Source organism: Microtus pennsylvanicus, chromosome 13 (genome assembly GCF_037038515.1).
Source record: "Microtus pennsylvanicus isolate mMicPen1 chromosome 13, mMicPen1.hap1, whole genome shotgun sequence".
NCBI lineage: Eukaryota > Metazoa > Chordata > Mammalia > Rodentia > Cricetidae > Microtus > Microtus pennsylvanicus.
In genome coordinates, this window is record NC_134591.1 from 8,193,210 (window position 1) to 8,212,708 (window position 19,499).

General features: G+C 38.1%; 1 protein-coding gene across 1 annotated transcript in view; it reads right to left on the bottom strand.

Moving 5' to 3' along the window:
* Positions 1–19,499, bottom strand: part of Brinp1 (BMP/retinoic acid inducible neural specific 1) — a 180,354-nt gene that overhangs the window by 123,263 nt on the left and 37,592 nt on the right. Inside the window, exon 2 of the mRNA XM_075944980.1 lies at positions 11,035–11,302. Coding sequence (XP_075801095.1) covers positions 11,035–11,252 — 218 coding nt within the window. The 5' untranslated portion in view covers positions 11,253–11,302. The remainder of the gene's footprint in view (positions 1–11,034; positions 11,303–19,499) is intronic.

Below are 19,499 nucleotides of genomic sequence, written 5' to 3' on the forward strand. Positions count from 1 at the left end.
GAAGAAGTTGGAGCTCAGTGAATTTAAGCTACGTATTTAGGACTTATTTATGACTCATAGTAAGGCTAGCCTCACTCTAAGCTGACCACTTAAGGGTTCCCATAAGTTATATACTGACTTCCATCTGGAGTCTCAATCCAAGTGAGCAAGGAAGAGTCAGGTAGATATGAAGGGTAGAATTCCAAATTATTGTTTAGACCAAGGTTCTCAATCTTTCTAATTTCGTAATCATTTAATACAGTTCCTCATATTGTGGTGACTCCCAAGCATAAAATTATTTTTGTTGCTATTTCATAGTCGTAATTTTGCTACTGTTATGAAATGTAATGTAAATATTTTTGGAGACTGATGTTTATCAAAGGAGTCATGACTCACAAGTTGAGAATCAATGCTCTAGACAGTCTGAGAATACACTTTTAATGAGACCCAATAATTCTTGTGCCTAATAAGTAGGCCTTGAGAATTAAGGAACTTGCCTGGAGGCAGAAGCTTGAGCACTCTGGTTGCTTTCAAAAAAAAAAAAAAGGTATCCATCAGATTTAGAATTCTGCAAGAAGTATAAGAAGTATATATCATGCCAAAGGTCCAGAGCATAGAACTGGGGAAGGTAAGTCAGGATGTAGCACAGCAAGAAATCTGCTAAGAGGGAAGCTGAAGCTCAGCTGGTAACTGGAACTTGTAGTCTATCGACTCGGTCATCATTGATAAAATTCTCCTTTTCTAACCACTACTCTAGTGTTCTTCTTTCTCCCTCCCACTCACATCGGTTTCCTGCTTCAGACCTTCACCTTTCTACAATTTTTTTAAAATTAATTTTTAACCTACTGAGTCCCAGGAGTGATGTCCCTATATGTGTGATCAAATCCCTCATAAAGCTGACTCAACTTCTCCAGGAGCTTTCATATGCCAATAGCTCCTCAGATAGATGGTTGAGGAGGCCTCATGACACTACGCCATCCTGTAAATTTTAGCTGGCTTGAGCTATGCAACTCTTTTGTATATCAGCACCACTACTGTGAGTTTCTATGGCAGCAGACATGCCATGTCCAGAAGATTTTGTATTACAGCACTCTCCATCCTCCAATACTTACATTCTTTCTTCCCCCATTTCACATTTTGTTCACTGAGCCTTTGGATTTGGGGTGGGTGGAGCTCAAAGTAAACATCCAGTCTATGGCTAAATACTGATAATATTGATAGCTTTTGCTCAGGACATTAAACAGCAATGATTTTCTGCATTAACCACAACTCAGGGCAATAAGAGTCATAAAATTAGGGATAGAAAGATGAATTTTCTTTAAGAGAAACTTATTTTCTCGCCAAAGTCCTGGGTTCAGTTACCATCACTCACTTGGCAGCTCAAAACCATCGATAGGCACATGCAAGGTATGCATACATATATGTGGGCAGAATCCACATACAAACAAAACAAATCTTTCATATCTTTAAAGAAAAATAAAAGTTTTAGACTTGGACTGCTCCAAACTTTGGTCAGAAATGTTTTTTTCCTAGTTCTTATGGCAAGTGATTCTAACTCTGTGACTTGAATCCATTACAAATCCATAGCTCAATCTTCCTCCAAACCCATATATTACACTAGGCAGACTCAAAGTCAGTTTTTTCTACATTGCAAATTCCATTATTAAAAATGAGAATTAGCTTTTTGGTAGACACAAGTATTTTACAAAGAATGCACAAAAGAATGAATTATATTTGAGTAGATAAAGCAAAACATATCCTAATGTGTCATGTTTAATAAATAGTTGAAAGTTTTTGTGATTATTCACTTAAAATTTATATTTTTAAAATTTATGTCACTGGTTATGATTATTGAAACTCAATGTACAAAATTATTCACTGCATGAGTCAAGGTCAAAACATAAACATAAGAAGAAAGTATTATAAGTAGCTATCTAATATGACTCTGATAATTACCTGGAAATTGAAGGATGTTTGAAATGAACCAGCAGGCTTAAATGCCTTCCATTGTTGACTCTAAGGCCTGGAACTTACCATCAAAAACACTGAAAACATGTGCACACAGTCCATGAGAATTTAGTCCAAGGCTATGTCCTGCCTCCTTCCTAGGTAGTGTTTCATCTGCCTGAGATGCTTCTCTCACTGGTTTCAATGATAGCCCAAAACTCCTTGAATACTGGCACACCATCCATTCTGTAAAGAGCCTTTCAAAACTGAGTAATTTCTTTTCCATCTTTTTCCATCTTTAGCACACTAATCTACAGATGGTTTTCCCTCCATAACCATAGTTACTGTAGCATTAGTCAGTAAAGGAGCTTCCCACATGGCACTGGTAATCAGTCTTTTGGTCAGTCTTTCTAGAGATACCATGGATTGTTGTCAGTCATGGATAAAAGATTTCTGCTCCCATCCCCCATGAAACAGTTCAATGTTATGTCATCATAAATTTAGCAAGCAGTTTAAAAGTGAATGTGTAAGTGCAGATGGTCCAGAGGAAGATTCTCTATCATCTTTTGTTGTGGTATATCTGTACATTGTGTGGAGATATATTGCTTTGATTATTGTAACAAAAGGCTGAATGGTCAATATCAAGGCAAGGTGTATAAGCAATACTTCCAGGCAGAGAGGGAGAACTCTGGAAAGAAGATAGGTGGAGATGCTAGCCAGAGGAGGAGGAAGTGGGACATGCAGGAGGAGAGATGATATAGTCATGAGCCATGACAGGGCAGGATGTAGATGAATAGAAATGGATTAATGTAAGTTTTTTATTTTATTTTATTTTTTTTAAATTTATTTATTTATTAAGGATTTCTGCCTCCTCCCCGCAACCGCCTCCCATTTCCCTCCCCCTCCCCCGATCAAGTCACCCTCCCTCATCTGCTCCAAGAGCAATCAGGGTTCCCTGACCTGTGGGAAGCCCAAGGACCGCCCACCTCTATCCAGGTCTCCTAAGGTGAGCATCCAAACTGCCTAGGCTCTCACAAAGCCAGTACGTGCAGTAGGATCAAAAACCCACTGCGATTGTTCTTGAGTTCTCAGTATTCCTCATTGTCCTCTATGTTCAGCTAGTCCGGATTTATCCCATGCTTTTTCAGACCCAGGCCAGCTGGCCTTGGTGAGTTCCCGATAAAACATCCCCATTGTCTCAGTGTGTGGGTGCACCCCTCGCGGTCCCGAGTTCGGGCACAGGAGACCACTTCCTACGTATAACCCCAGCAGCACAGACACTAAGGGCATCATTGAATAAATGGGACCTCCTGAGGCTGAGAAGCTTCTGTAAAGCAAAGGACACTGTCACTAAGACAAAAAGGCAACCCACTTACTGGGAGAAGATTAATGTAAGTTTTAAGAACTAGTTAGGAACAAGCCTAAGCTATAGACTAAACTTTCATGATTAAAAAGATATTTCTATGTCATTTTTGGGGAGCTGGCTGACAGGACAGAGAAAGACCTGTTACAATCCTTAGTTCAGGTTTTAGGGCAGAATCTAAAGTCTTAAGCGCTTAACTGCATGTCTTCTCCAAATTTCCCCTACCAAATTAGTAACCATTCAAAGGGTCAGCTTAAAGACCTTGTAACAGGCTGCTCCCTTCAAGAGAATGGGCAAGTAAAATTCATTTATAGACACTGCTCATGATTAAAGCCAGACAATTGTTCTGCGGAGATTTCAATTGTTTGGAACTCATAGAAAACGTTCCAGTAATGTCAGTGGAGCAAAGAAAAAAATATTACACAGGTATCAATTTGGTAGCAATAAAACCATCATGCTTGGAACTGGAAGGTCAATTTTAAATAATCAACACTGCAGATTACTTTTAAATTGTCATGGTCCAAAAAAAAAGTTGTTGGTTATCTTTCTGTACCCATCTCCATTTAGGGAAACTTAACAGGAATTTTGGATCAAGTAAGGGTAGAGATCTCAGCTCCCTACAGAGAACCTGAAATTGGCCATATAAACAGTGAACATTGTTTCATATTCACCTTTTTCTCTTTTTCTGAGCCAAATAAGCATTCTCTAACAAAGAAAGAAAAATCTTGGTTATTACAGTTGGTCTCAGCTATGTTGTTTACTTTTATTTTGCCTTTCTGACAGAGGTCATATATACCTGACTGAAAGAAAGTATCTAAACATCCTATTTCCTAAAGAATACTTCAGTCAGAGCAGCACCTCTGAGAACTCCCAGAGTAAAGATTACCTGGAATTGATTAGTAACTTTCCTTAAATACTTGTCTAAGTCAAAAATCAAAATGACTTAGGTTCATTTCTGAGTGCCTGCCACCGAGTAAACACCCATACCAAAACATTACCTGAAAAGACCTTTTCCATTTGCTTCTACAGCAAAACACTTTGAGATCTAACCTCTAAAATATGGCCTTCCTTTAAACCACCCCAACTCAAATTAATAAAGAACTAAAACTATGAAAATTCTTATAATATTTTTTAACATCCTCTTTTTATTTTTCCAGAAATACAAATTTCTTTCTCAACCTTTACAAACTGATTTCAAAACTGAAATGAAAAATATTTTTAATAGATATAATAAACTGAATGAAAGAGCAAAATTAAAGCTTCTGATTCCATTGCTGTCAATTAAACACGAGCTTCAGACCAAAATAACCAGAATAAAATCCCACGTGATAATGGTACTTTTTAAGTAGGTACCAGGTACACAACTGGAGCCCAGATCACTTGTAATCCATATTAGCAAAGGCTGCATTTGAGACATATTTCTCATCAGAAGGAGATAAGTCAAGGAGATTTGGCCAGAAAATAATCTGGCAGTAATAAAAGTCCTTCAGTAAAGAAGTGAGGTTTAGGTTTCCCCAATGTATATTGACATCATCTGGGAAGCAATAGCATGGTTATATTGTATCAGACTTGCCTATAACAGATGTATTCTGACATGAATTCAATTTTTACCTTGCATATAAAAGAATTTGCAAAGAATCATTGTAAAAAAAAACAGTGGCAATCATTTTGACAGTGGGTACAGTGCAATATTAGACACTGAAAATAGCAATGTATCATGTTAGTTATTTTCTTCATCAATATTACATACAATAGTTATTACTTTTATTAAGCTCATTATGAAGTTATTTTTCCAGAAAACACCTGATGGAAGAGGGTCATCTGTCTATGTGTTACTTTCATTGGTTAATAAAGAAACTGCCTTGGCCCTTTGATTGGACAGAAAATTAGGTGGAGTAGACAGAACAGAATGCTTGGAAGAAGGCAATGAGGTAGACGCCATAGCTCTCCTCTCCAAGATGGACGCAGGTTAAAATCCTTCACAGTAAGCCACCACCTCATAGTGCTACCCAGATTATTAGAAATGGGTTAATCAAGATGTGAGAATTAGTCAGTAAGAGGCTAGAGCTAATGGGCCAAGCACTGTTTAAAAGAACACAGTTTCCGTGTGATTATTTCAGTACATAAGCTAGCCAGGAGGCTGGGAGCCAGGTGGCAGGAACGCAGCCTGCTGTTCCTTCTACAAATACCTTTTAATATCATGTGAACTAATAATCACTACACTGCTAGAAATACTGTCCTAGAACCAAGTGTCATGGCTAAACACAGAATTAGAGGTTTTAGAATTCCTAAGCAGTTTCTTGAATAGAACAGTTATTGGCTCTCTTTCACATTTACTTTCCCGAAAATTTCTTACAATGTCTACCACCTTGAATATCTCTGACTCCCTTATGCATAGTTTCTTCCATACTTGATTCCTTACTGTATACCAATGAGTGAGTGTTAGGTTAGAAATACTTCTCATTCATCCTAGAACCACAAAACAACACCATATCCATTCATTTATTCAAAGAGCTTTACCACAAAACCTATTAAAAACATTTTGTGTGAAAGACATGAGAGAACATCAATCAGGACTACACATTAGAGCTGTGATTAATGCAATTCTGAAATAGATATGGAAGAGAGGTAATTAAATTTGGCTTATCAATATTTGACTTATATTCAACTTTCAGGTGCATGAACCAAGCTCAAAGACAGGATCAGCATAAGCCACAAACCACTTTCATTGATACCTTCAAGGAGAGCTACTCAATTAAAAAAAAAAATCTCGGCTACAGCACAGTGAACCTATTTGCCACCGTCCTCCCTCTGACTCAAGTTTTTAGAATCAAAGTGCATAATGACACCCTAATTTTCCTACAAAAGCCAAATTTAAAATTAATAAATGGTAGGTAGAAGCAAGAAAATTAGAAGTTTAGGGCTAATCTCAACCACACAGTGAATATGAGACCAGACTAGGCTATATGAGTCTATTTCTTAAAAACAAATAAACACTAACATTCCCGTTTCACTCCTAAAAAAGGAAAAGCAACAAAAAGACACTTTTGAAATAAATGGCCAAATTTATAGTAATTACTGATGATTTCAAAATCTACAAACAGGTAACAGAAATGTAATCAAAACATTAACAACATATTCACCTATCTGAAACAGAGGCTAGAACTCAAGTTTTCTTAATCTTTCTTCTACAAAATTCCTAGCACCTTATACTCAATATTTCTTTTTCTCATCACAATTACACCAGACATTTAATACCACCTCAGATTTACAGACAAGAAAAGTGAGCGTCAGAAACTGTAGTTTGCCCATAATAAATGTCCCTTTGACTAGGTAACCAGCCAAGCACTAAGAGCAGAGGAAGACATGAGATCAAATTCAGGGATCATATTAGAGTATTAGAGACTTGCTCTTCGACCCTCGTTTAGAGGCTCCAAGGGTATGATAAGATAAGTCATCTCACTGAAAATACGGGACAGAGTCACAAGGTAGCTGTAAGGAGTTAGTAACTACCACACTTATGCTCCTAACCTAAAGTTCAATGGGTTATTTAAATATTTTATCATAATTTGTAGTTATAATTCAAACTTTATATAGTATTTTCCAATCGTTTGCATGTGACTAAGGTGGTTGAGCAGAGCCACTTCTCTTTCTTTAGAGTACCTAAAAGAGACTTCAAATACAATACAGCTTGGGTCCCCAGACTCTATCCAGCTTCTCCCCTTCAGAGACTTGCTATAATATTTAGGTAATAAATCTTCATAGAATATGGAATTTCAGAGATGGAAAAGGCCTGAAGACTACCTCAGCAAACTGACCCTTTGGCCGTATGAGGAAAGTAAAGTGCCTCAAATTATTTTATTACTTAATCAAAACATAAAGAAAGTAAGCAAGAGAGGTGGACAATATAAAGTTTCTCTGACTTAGTTGAAGATTCTACTACTATACCTTGGTCTGTTTGAGAGACAAAAACTTCTCTCAGCTTCATACATCACCCTTAGCTTAAGTCTATTATTCATAACTGTCTGAAGTGACAGAATAAGTACCTAGCAAACTCAAACAACTGTATACATACATCAGATGGCTGTTCTTGTACAACCACAATGGAATGATCTTCTTCAGGGATTTTAACAGTGCTCACACTGGAGTGACTCCTCACATAACTCTACAGTCTATAAGAAGAATCTGTGCACAGATAAGAGGATGGCTTTAACCTGCATAGGTAAGGAAATGACTTTTTTTTTCTTTTTGCAGCTGCCAAGTCACCCTTGGTAGTAGCCTAGAATCTGGAGAGGAGGGAACTGGCTGAGACTTAAGAACTCATTTCTTCTGAACTGCCTTCTAACATTGAATAATATGGAAGGCTTTTAAGATATCTCTTCCTTTAGGAAGCAATATCAATCTTCAGTATCCATGTTAGCATACAGCAAGGAAGACATGCACATTGAAATATGCTTTAATGTTTCAGCAAAGTGGCAAATAGGAAGAAAACCAAATCAACTGATAATTGGCTCAGTTAACATGAGCTAGTTGGTGCTTGTACTGACCTGCAACTGGGTGAGCATATGTCTCTGTGTATCCATTTACATGCGTTTTCATGCACAGATTACCTCAAAAGCCAAATCAATGAACACAGAATATATTATTTTCTAGGAATATCAATTCCGGATGTTTTCCTTTGTAGCACTTAATATAAGTGTGTGCACACACATGGTTCATCAATGTCACCCTCTCCTCTGAGAGGAAAGGTGGTGTTTATTTTGCTCATTATTGTACCATCATCCTTAAACACAGTACTGAGTCTACAGCCATTGTTTAATAATTATTCAAGTATTAAATAAAGGAAAGACAGAATAACTAGATGACCAAGGGCTTGGCTTCTGGGTGGAACTCCATTATTTAATTAACCAAGTAACCTTTGTTAAATCTCACACTTAATTTTAGAGCTACAAGAATCTTAGAAATCATCTCACTGAAAGACTGAAATATTTGTTTAAATGTTGGATTCCATTCCAACAGAGAACCCATGTGAAAACCAAACATTAAAGCAGATGTAAGCCTTCTCTTTATGGACCTGCCTGGTCAGCCTTTTTGAGCTTCTCACCATACTACAGTGGCTTCTATAGCTACTTAAATAAGTCACCAGCAACTCGTGAAAGCACAGGTTGAAAGTCAGTAACCTGGATCACCTCTAACTTTTGACAAATGTGGAAAATGGGGTAAGGAAAAAAAGAGAGGATTCCCTAGCACTGTACAGTACACAGACAATTGGAACTGGGACCCACCTACCTATAATTCTAGCACATTTGTCAGTATGGTTATGGACTAACAATCATACTTGGTTTCAAGCCCATTTTCTAAACTCATTGGCTTTAAGAATTTTAGTGATTTTTAAGTGATTTATTCAAGTCACTCATAAAATGGTCTTTTAACATGGAAAAAAAATACCCAAACGACCCCAACCTTGAAAGTGTCCTTGAGAGGCTCAAATGAAAGACAAAGTTATACACAAAATGAAGCTTTAATTTAAAAAACACAGACAGAATTAAATATCTGAATCTCAAAGACTCATGTCCTGCCCCAGCTTCAATGCTCAAAGCTCCAGATTACCCTGGATCAAGCGTTTCTGAGATTGGCACATCATCTCCAGCAACCAACACATACTCATAATCCTTAGCTTATGCATAATCATAAACACCAATAGCTGTATTCTGCTAGAAATGGTTTTAAGGATCTAAATTTGAAATGAGGCAGTTAAGTATTGTTCTCAGGTGATTTAAGAATAGTTCTCCCAAGAGGAAGCCTTTTGAATCAATCATTATGTTAGAATTCTGATATTTTTTCAAGAGTAGAAATGCCAACATGCTTTTTATATTCATACTTAGTTTCCTTATTTTATACATTTTTTCTTTGTACATTACATTTTCATAATGTTCATAGGCACCTTTCCTCAGCAGTTCAATGATTATTTTCTATTCTTCAGGGCCCATAGAAAGTTCACTGTTGAACTCTTGCAAGGCAGAACTGTTATTGTGAGACCTCAAGACATTAGTGCAATAACATTTATATGATAATCATTTTCAGACGGTTGAAATTTCAAAATTCACTCATCCCCAGTAATCAGGATCACAGAATGGTGAGGCTACTTTCTGCATCACAACTTGGAAACCTAAAGTCTTAATTCAGCCTTGCTCTCCACAGGCCAACAAGCTCCTTCTACCCTGCATTCTTGCTTTCTTATTCTAATTATCTCTGCAATGTCAGATTTGCATTTTCTTTCTGAACATTAAGACAAAAGTTGCAAAGTGGTTTTGGCATTTCTTCCATTATGTACTTATGATAACAAGCATAGCACATGTAACCTGAACAACAACTACAATGACATAAATAAATGTTATACATGTGTGAACATTTGAATAAAAACACACATGAATATGTGACACTAAAAGAGATTTAAGTTACTTATATTAAGAGTTATTTAATTCAAGTTAATAAAAAATAGAGAAATACATTCTAATTGAAAATTGAGGAATATACTAGCATTTTATAAATATGGCAAGGATAATATAGTTAACTAGAACTCCATGTTCTAAGAAAAGTACATGAAGAAAGTACTGGTGGTTGAGGATCAGAAAACAATACTTCAACGTATAGCACTTACTGTCCTGAGTATCTTGAACTAAAATATATGTTATCATCTCCTGCTTTCCTATCTCTTGTCTCTTTTTGGCACCCAATCACCAAGTAGAATTCTTCCTGAACTTACGTGACTACAGATAGATTCTCTCCAAAGTAGACCATTGGTTATAAATCTTGTGCCCCAGAAATCTCATCTCCAGGTAATAGTAGCTCACAGGACAGGACACACTAGCCCAGACAGATTCTATCACAAACTATTTCCCGTTGTGATAGCTTAATGCTGTGAGAAACAATTTCTACCATCTGAGGCATTTTATCTGCACCAGTCAATTTCCCACACAATTTCTCCTGGGAGTTCTCTGTAACTCAGGATTGTTGCAAAAAGTCCAGTCATTTGTCTCTTCCCTAAGTCACCTATTTTACATGACTACTACTAGTATGTAAATAATTCAAGTAGTTTTCTCCTTTTAATCTGTCTACTGTGCTTGCACAATGTGAGTGACTCATTTACTGAACCTTCAGAAGGTCATTCCTGTACAGAGCTTGGTCCTTTTCGGTGGGTGTAATTACCATAAGATAGTAACCAGTTCAGACTTGGTTAAAAGAAAAAAAAAAAAGGTTCTTCAGTCAATGTCTCTCCTTTATCACAAAAAAATTCATGAATATATTTAGTTAGAAAGCTAGATTCACTAATAGTATTTGCAAAACAAGAAGATTATCATGACTAGTAATTCAGGAAAACCAGGGGTTAAATCTAAGTTCTAAAAGTTTTTAAATTGTTTCTTTAGGAAACATTATTTGAACTAATTTAGACTCAGTTGCCTAGTAAAACAGAGAAAAAAACCCAAAACCTACATCAGATGAATAGAAAGTATAAATGACATACTGAAATAAGTATCATCTAGTACACTAAGTACTAATAAATATTGGTTATTTGGACTCATTATTATTTTAAGCAACGTTGAATAGATTCAATTAACAGCCTATAGCAAGGTCACAGTCCCTTATCCTAGAATATTTCCACACCACCAGGTGTCAGACAATGTCTGGTCTCTCCAAAGCACAACAGAAATGGGAGGCAAGGTCTCTCTTAGGCTAAATCTTACCTGTATATTTTATATCTGGTTGTAAATCCTTGACGGTGTCTTTCCACAAAGGATAGGTAGCTCCTGGAGTGGTGGAAAGGCCCCCTGTCTGAAATAAGCCAATCAAATTCCTTGGAGACATGTTGGTCTGTCCCAGCTGGCTCCTGGTGGGAGGGCTGCACTGAGATACGGCCCCATACAAACAGGAAGTAGAGGAGCTCAACAAACCTCCAGTTCATGCTTTTCTGCCGGCCTTTTTCCTCTCATTCTTGCTCCATTCTGTGGAGTCCTGTAGAGAAAAAAATCAAGGAAAGAGAAAGGAAAAGGGAAGGGGAGAGGGGAGAAAAAGACAGTGAAAAGAAAAACAGAAGGTTAACATATCTTCATTAGTAGGCCTTCAGTAGATTGTTTTAATGTTTATAAATCATTACTGCCTTGTTAAAAGCAGGGGACCAATGGTGTCTGGGACACATAGTTTTACTTTGCCTTGCTGTTCACATGCAATGTGAAGATGCACAAACTACATAGTCTATGGAGTATAGTTTCTGTATATATAAAGTAAGGGCATCTTTCTCAATCCTTGATGAACTACAGATTTACAGGTATATGTGTTTTAAGGGTGAAAGAAATAAATTAATGCAGTACCTAAGTCTAATGCATGCAGGTAGAGTTATGGGACAGAACTGATGGTTGCCCCATGTTCTGCCTTGACGAAAAACCGGTCTCTCATTACTGAGACTTGAACAGGAGTGTCTTTTTCTTCTTTTATATCACAGGTAGGAACACAATGATGAACCACACTCTTTTAGTATGGTCAGTTAAACGCACAAAGTCTTATGATGCTCTAACAACTGTCTATTCCGAGTGGATACATTAAGATGAAGAACTCTTACAACAGGGGAAAGGACAAATTTTACACAGTTCAGTGGAAGGTGTCTGGACCCTCGAGGGGATTTTTGAACAGACTATTCATTTGTTGATACCTATAAGCTTCAGTGTATCCTAACCTATGGAGAGGACACTAAAGATCACGGGTTGGGAAAGTGGGCAGGTCTTGCCAACCTCTTTCGTTGGACAGTGGCACTATACTGGACAAAATTTTGATTTTGAGAGAGACCTTAGGTGGGCATTTTTTTTTCCTGAAAAGAATAGAAGCAAATCACCTGCTTTCAAAATTTTAAAGTTTAGTTTTCTATCCTATCTGGTAGTCAATTATTAGCTTAACCAATTGCTGCTTGCCCCACCTTTTGTATTTTTTTGTTTTCTTTTTGTTTTTTTGTTTTTTGTTTTTTGTTTTTTTTTACTAAATAACCTTGCCACACTTGGCATGGCAAAGGCAATACATATTTAAGTTGCATCAGCTATAAACAATATTGTTTCACAAAAGTTTTTGTTTGCCTTCTTTTTCTCATCTATAAAATGCAATTAATGAGGACACATGTACCAGAACTAACATGGTGACTGAATCACACAGGGCAGAGTTCTCCCTTTCTCTCCCAGCACAGAACAAATACTCAGTGACATAAATAGGAATTGCCAGGAATAACATGATATTAGTGTTGCCAGGCTTTGCAATGTAGCTCAGTGGTAGAGCGCTTACTGAAACCATTGACTTGATGTTGTCAACTTAATGATCTTCTAAGAAATACTTATGTTCACCTTTTGCTTATGTTTAAATAAAGCCACATTTAGCCTTGGAAGTCACCTTGGGTCATGTCATCAGGGGCATTATCTTCTTCTATTCCTTTGAAAAACTGTTCTTCTATTCTGTCCACCCAACTATATTTTCTCATTTTCTAAAAATGTATGTCAGTGGCAATTGTCTTGCCTTATACCTCTTTGTTTTATGTCTGTCTTTTTTACTGGACTGTGAGCCTTTAGCTGGCAAGAAACTTCAGAAAGCTGTGTTTTATCTTGGCTAGTCATGTGACTGTGAAGTCACAACCCTTCACTAGACCTCATAATTTTCTGGATAGCATTTAAAAATATGAGGAAGACACAAAAATTTTGTGAGCTGTAAAAGCTATATACATGATTAAGTATTCCTCATTTGGTGATTCTCCCAGTTGAACATGGGAGGTCAGCAAGGCTAGGAAACGAGAAATAAAAGAGGGATGCATGGTTCTGTAGAGCTGAGTATTTCCCTCAATTGTTCAATTGCACCATTTTATAATGAGATGCCACACACACACAAAAAAAAATCTGCCTGTTGTTGAAATCCCCAGCTGTCAGGGTAAGGGAGGTAGGCATGTGTGCTGAGTGTGAGATGGAAAAGCTAAGGCCTGAGGTTTTGTTCAGATCCTAAAACAAAGCTCTCCATGTTGAGCACAGAACTGTATCAGCGACAGCTGCCAGGATTGTCTGCCAGAGCCCACGAGAGTGGCAAGCAGGGTGTGGGAGCAATTGTTCAGAGATTCCTGGAGTGAACTGCAACAAGCTGGAATCCTACTGTGCTACCCATACAGCCTTCTCCAGAGCTTCTGCTGTGAGTGGGTGTGAATGGGAGCCTGTGAGAGAATATTTAACTGTTGCTGTGAAGAGGCGGGATTCAGGGCACTTCAGCTTGCAAAAGGTTATGTATCTAACACTGGAATGGTGTGTGTGTGTGTTTGAGAGAGAGAGAGAGAGAGAGAGAGAGAGAGAGAGAGAGAGAGAGAGAGAGAGAGAGGAGAGAGAGAGAGAGGAGAGAGAGAAGAGAGAGAGAGGAGAGAGAGAGAGAGAATCCAGCCTGTCATCCTAGGAGTATGTAAAAAACTATTTAACCAAGTTTCTCACAGCCCTAGGAACACCTTTGTCACAACCTTACATCTAAAGTGATATTCTTTATATCTGATGGATAAAGGCTAGGGTTGTTGCCAAAAACCCCAGCATATACTGGAGGGCCCCTTATAATGGCATGGGATGAGAGATATTAGTGGCTCCAAAATGAGACTCTCATACAATTCATTTTACCATGACCCCAGCAACATACATTGACTCCTGTCTTCTAGCTTCTATAAAGTAGTTATACTTTCTGCCTTTGTCTTGTTTAGGTAATGTACCCACATGCCTCTTGGCTTTGAATGTCTGTGAAAATCTAAATTATAGGATTATGTGAAGCTAGAATGTATTTCTGTTGACTTAAAAAATCATAGTCTGGATGGAAATACAGCTCTGTGGTTGAGAGTTTGCCTAACGTGCATTAAATATTGGGTTTAATCCCCAATATTGGAAAAAAAGGAAAAATTAAAAGAGAAAAAAGGAGAGGGAGATGGGCAAAGGAAAGGGAGGTGGGCAAGCATCTATCAGTGAACCACATGCCCAGCCTTGTACGAATATGAAAATCTGAATTCAGGTCACCAGCTCTCTTGTAACAAAAACAAAACAACAAAACTGGTGTGACCATGTGTGCTTAAAAGCTCAGCTCTGAAAGGCAACAACAGAAAGATCTGAGAACTTGCTAGTCAGCCAGACTAGACAACCAAAAAACTTCAAGGCTCAGAGAGTTACCCTACTGGGGGGCGGGCAATGTGGTGATAGATAGAGGAAGACACCCAACTCCACATTTCTGTGTATAATGAAAAGCTTCCTTCACTCTGCCTCATAGCTCAGTTAAACTACCATTCACATTAATCCTGCAAAGTCAACAAACAATAGATACACTGCAAATAAAATCCCCTGTGCTCCAGGACCATGGCAACTGAGCCACAAAGCTTACAGAGAGCCCTCAGAATCTTCCAGAACAAATTTCAGAATAGTTGATTTTCTAAAAGGTTCATAAAGGGGTTTCCTGCCACCGGCGATTACAGTCTAACAATTCAGGGCTAGGCTAGTTGTATACCAAATGTGGCCTTTAATCCTTGTGACCTTCAAGGAGTCATAGGCACTACTGCCTGATACACTAGTTGACCCAGAGAGCTGACACAGGCTGAAACATAAAGATCATTTGATGTTCATGGCTGAACTGGACTCTTCAACTGCCTGCAATGCCAAGAAGTGAGTCAAGTTCACCTACACACCTGTTTTCTAATTGTTATATCCGAATTATTTACATCAGAAACACACACACAAAGAAAAAGATAACAGTAGCAGGTCCCTAGAAACCCATACCTAGTTCATTCTCTGGAGTCTCTACATGGATTACTGGACCAAGGCTCACATTTTGGACCAGAGTGCAGGAAGGGAAGTCCCTATCCCTGCCTCAAGTTTCCCTGAGGACTTGGGTCAATAATTACATCTTGAACATTGCACATAGCCCCTGATAGCTCTAGCTGATCCATTCGGGTGGTCTCATCAGGGCTTTTACCTCCAAATCTGGGTCTTCACTAATAGGAAGACCTAAAAAGCTGAAAGAGCTTGGCTATGTTAATTAACTCCCCTGAGTCTTGGTTTCTTGCAACTTTTAGAATTGAACAGGGTGTTTTAAATGTAGCTATTTCAGCTTTGGTTTCAGCTGAACCGTACAACCGTTGACATAGCAGCCACATTCTGAATGGAGGTCTGTGACCACCATATCACACTTACCAAAAAGGCAGCCAAAGTACACTTAGATGTATTCTTAACCTCTCACCCACATCACAGTATACAATGTCTTTAAGACTAGGAATTAGATTTGAGTGGAAGCTGACAGTGCAGAGCCTCCCACTCTATCTCTAAACTCCTTGCGGGAGGGGGTGAAAAGGGAAAAGAACTCCTTCCTCCACCTCCAGCTTTGAGAAAAACTCTCAAACAGCACATTAAATGTGCCCTACAGCTTAGGGAAACATGGTAGAGTGCTGCCTAACTCATGCCAGAGAATTCTAAAAAAAGACTGCTAAAGAGAGGAATAGAAAGAGGCAGGCTGAAACCTGGCAGAAGAGCAGGGAAATGACTGCCTGAGGCATGGGTAAAAGGAATGTGCAGCCTCCTCCTTCTCATGGATTAGAGATGGGCCACATGCTAGAGAAAGTCAGGGGAAGTTACCTAGCATTCCACCTGAGAGCAGGAATGATCTAAGTACAAGGAAACTAGAATGGTGCTGTCATTTACCCAGGGCCGAAGGAATGAATTACATCAATGCAGCTGAGAAGACATATATTTGCCCACATCAAAACAATCAGTAACAAGAGAACTGAAGAGAAAGAAGGAGGTTCATGCGGCAGGACATGATGACACGATTCCTTCATATCAGGACTTAGGAAATGGATACGGAAGAATCTCAAGTACCAAGCCAGCCTGCACCACAGCAGCAAGGCTTGCTGAGGGCTCAGAGCACCAAAACCATGTTATCAAAGAGAACTAGCCAAGGAAGGGATTCTGTCTTCTTCACTTGTCAGTTCTTCACCAAAACTTGTGTCCTCAGGAAACCAAGGAGTCGGAAAAGTATAGCAGGCAGGGGCAGGCACAGGGATAGTGCAAGAAACAGAAAACTCTGAACAGTGAGATCTACACTGCTAATAAAATGATTTATTTATGGTAATATTCTATATTATAACATGATACAAACTTGCCAAAAAGACCAGGGACCTACGCATCAGTTCCAAGAATGAATGCTTGAGACCATCAGTGCCAGAATATTTCTGTCTTATCTCCAAATGAGGACCTCTGCCGAAAAGCTGTACATATGTCCATGACTAAAGCTGAGAGGAGGCACCTGAACACCTGGTTCAGACAACTAAACTGAGTAGCTGATCCCACCACCCAACACCTACCTCCCCACAGTTTCTGTCAAAAGTTCTTTTAAAAAGCTGCAGACAAAGAACTGAGTGTTGTCCTCTTCGCTAGGACCCATCCAGCAGGATAAGAGCCCTGGGGATTCTTCCTTTCTCTTAAGTTTCCTATATTTAGATACCTCTTCCTAAGACTCATCCTCCCTTATCTAGGAACTCCAGACTTTCAGTTTATGACACAGGAACCAAAAAAGCCACTGGTGTGCCCTTGGTAGCCCTTAGGATCCCAAAACGTTAGCTCCCCAAGCTAAACAAAAGAGATTAAAAAAAAAAAGGTTCCACAACTCTCAAAAATCATACAATATATCCATATTATTTCAAGTTTAATGTATGAACCAAGATTGCACATAGTAAAGAGAAGTGAGCTAAGATGTTTCATGTGTGTGCATGCATGTGTGTATGTGTGTGTGTATCTATAATGACCCATACATGACACTGCATGCAAGTAGATATCAGAGAACAACCTGCAGGCATCAGCTGTCTCCATCTAGCATGTGGGAGCTAAAGAAGAATCTTAGTTCATCAGGCAAAAAACCAGGCACCCTTACCCCATGATCCATCTTACCAGTCCAAGAATTATTTTTAAAGTAATCTTAAAATGTCCAATCTTGTCTAAACCTTTATCAACTATCAGGAAAAATCTAACCTCAGAACAGGTTTAAAGTGGAAGAAAGCACAACACAGATTTGATTTTGTTTCTCAATCTTGCCATAGATATCCTATTCAGCCAAAGTAAAGGTTTCACATTAAATGCAACTCTGAGTCCACTTCAATTAGGCTTCAATGTAAAAGCCTAACTAACTACAATTTCAATATATGACTGAAGACATACAAGGTAAGAAAACCAATCAAAAATTCTGTTAAATACTTTTATTGCTGATTTCCAAGTTGCACCTCAAATATCAGATAACTACAAGTCACCAAAGGCAACGTAGTGCAGATCACAATCCTGGCAGCATGCAGAGCCTGTCCTTTTCCACATATAGGATGCTGTGATGCCATAGACTGTATATGTGCTGAGTGATACATCACTGAGTGTTATTTTATCTGATTGTCACTAAAGCAGTTGCATGTGGCTTAAAGTTAACTTTCTTCCTTCAAAACAACAACTGTGGACTGGAAATAATTGAAGCAATTCGAGGCATGTGGACCAGAAAATAGCAGAAACCTATAGAGGGCCAGTCACAATATGTCAAAATAGTATTATCCAATCACATTTGCCAATAGCTGGAGAGAACTTGTCAAAATATTCATGAAGACAGATACACTGTAGTTTTACATTCACCTTATTAATGGTGACCTCCACTTAAGTAGCTTTTGAAAAAAAATGACAATTGTGTTAATGAAATAACATATGTAAAAACTTTACATGCTTAGTCATTTAGTCATAGGAAAAGTATTTTCTCACCTTTTTGGTTGTGAACCTTAGCTTTTAATGACTGTACCCCACAGCCTTTTTTAACTAAATGTTATGTTTATTGTAAAAATGGTTTATGACTCAATGGAATGAGTTCTAGTTCTAATTTGTAAACTCTGCATTTTAACTGATAAGCACGTCAACTTCTCTATAAAATCTCACAGATTTCTCAAGTTTAAAATAGTCAATACTAAACATACCATTGCTCTATCAAACATGACCTTTATTCTCTGTCCCAGTGGTCCACAAAATATCCTAAACCATTCCTTTGAGAAGCTTGGAACTTTTCTTGACATCCGACCACCATCTCTACATCCCATCAACATACATTCTTTCATATACATCCAGTTCATTTGACAATAAAGTTTTTGTCTATCATCATAGTAATCTCAGAGTGATCCTACTGCTGTTTCCCTCAGAAATGGATCTTCTGAGGACATTTATCCTTTTGGAATATTCCAAAGTAGTGCAACAAACATTCATGACTCTCTACCACCTTTCTAACCTAAGCACAGCTTGCCAATAGGATGTATCTATTGATCTAAGTACAGCTAGGGTGACACCCCTAATGGAGCATATTGAACCATTCTCCCTTCGATGCTCTCCCCCCTTAGTTTTGTATTCAGCAATCCTTTCCCTGTGCCACTCAGTTCTCACCTCAATGGCATGAATGAAACCTTAAGACCTGCATGGCGTAATAGTTTTTCTTATTTTGTTTCCTCTCCTTGCTGTGTCCATCACCACTCTCCAGTTTTATATTAGACATGAAAAACATAGACATTATAATATATTTAAATCTGTGAATGAGAGCCAATAATAGACCATTGAGCACATACTACATCTAGATAGCATGTCAAATGTCTTTTTATTCTCCATACCATAAAAATCTACAGAACAAACCTATCATTGAGATAAATTTCAGAATATGTATATTACGGACTACAAACCTCGGCTCCATTACAATGTATTTTATTTTTACAATGTCACATGTTCTAAAAATATCACATTGTACAAAAGTGTTAGAATTTAACTGGATTCTAAGCCAATTATTTGTTCTATGGCAGAGTGCTTTAATACATCAGTCTATGAATGCAAGGCATCCTTACAGGACAACCACAAGCTGTCACAAAGGTGCTGTGAAGATGCTAATGAAGAGAAGGGGAAAAACACCAACCTGCGATATGTAAGATCTAGCAATACTGAATCTAGAGAACACTAAAATCCTGATTAAAAGCTGAAGTATGTAGACTTTTTATGTGATTTATGTGAAGTGTATGGAATTCTTGTGATCCTAAGTAGTGCATTTGAAATTAATAGTGTAATCATAAGAGGAGTGTAGTATTACCCATTGCATAAATATTTCATTTGAGCCACATTTAGAA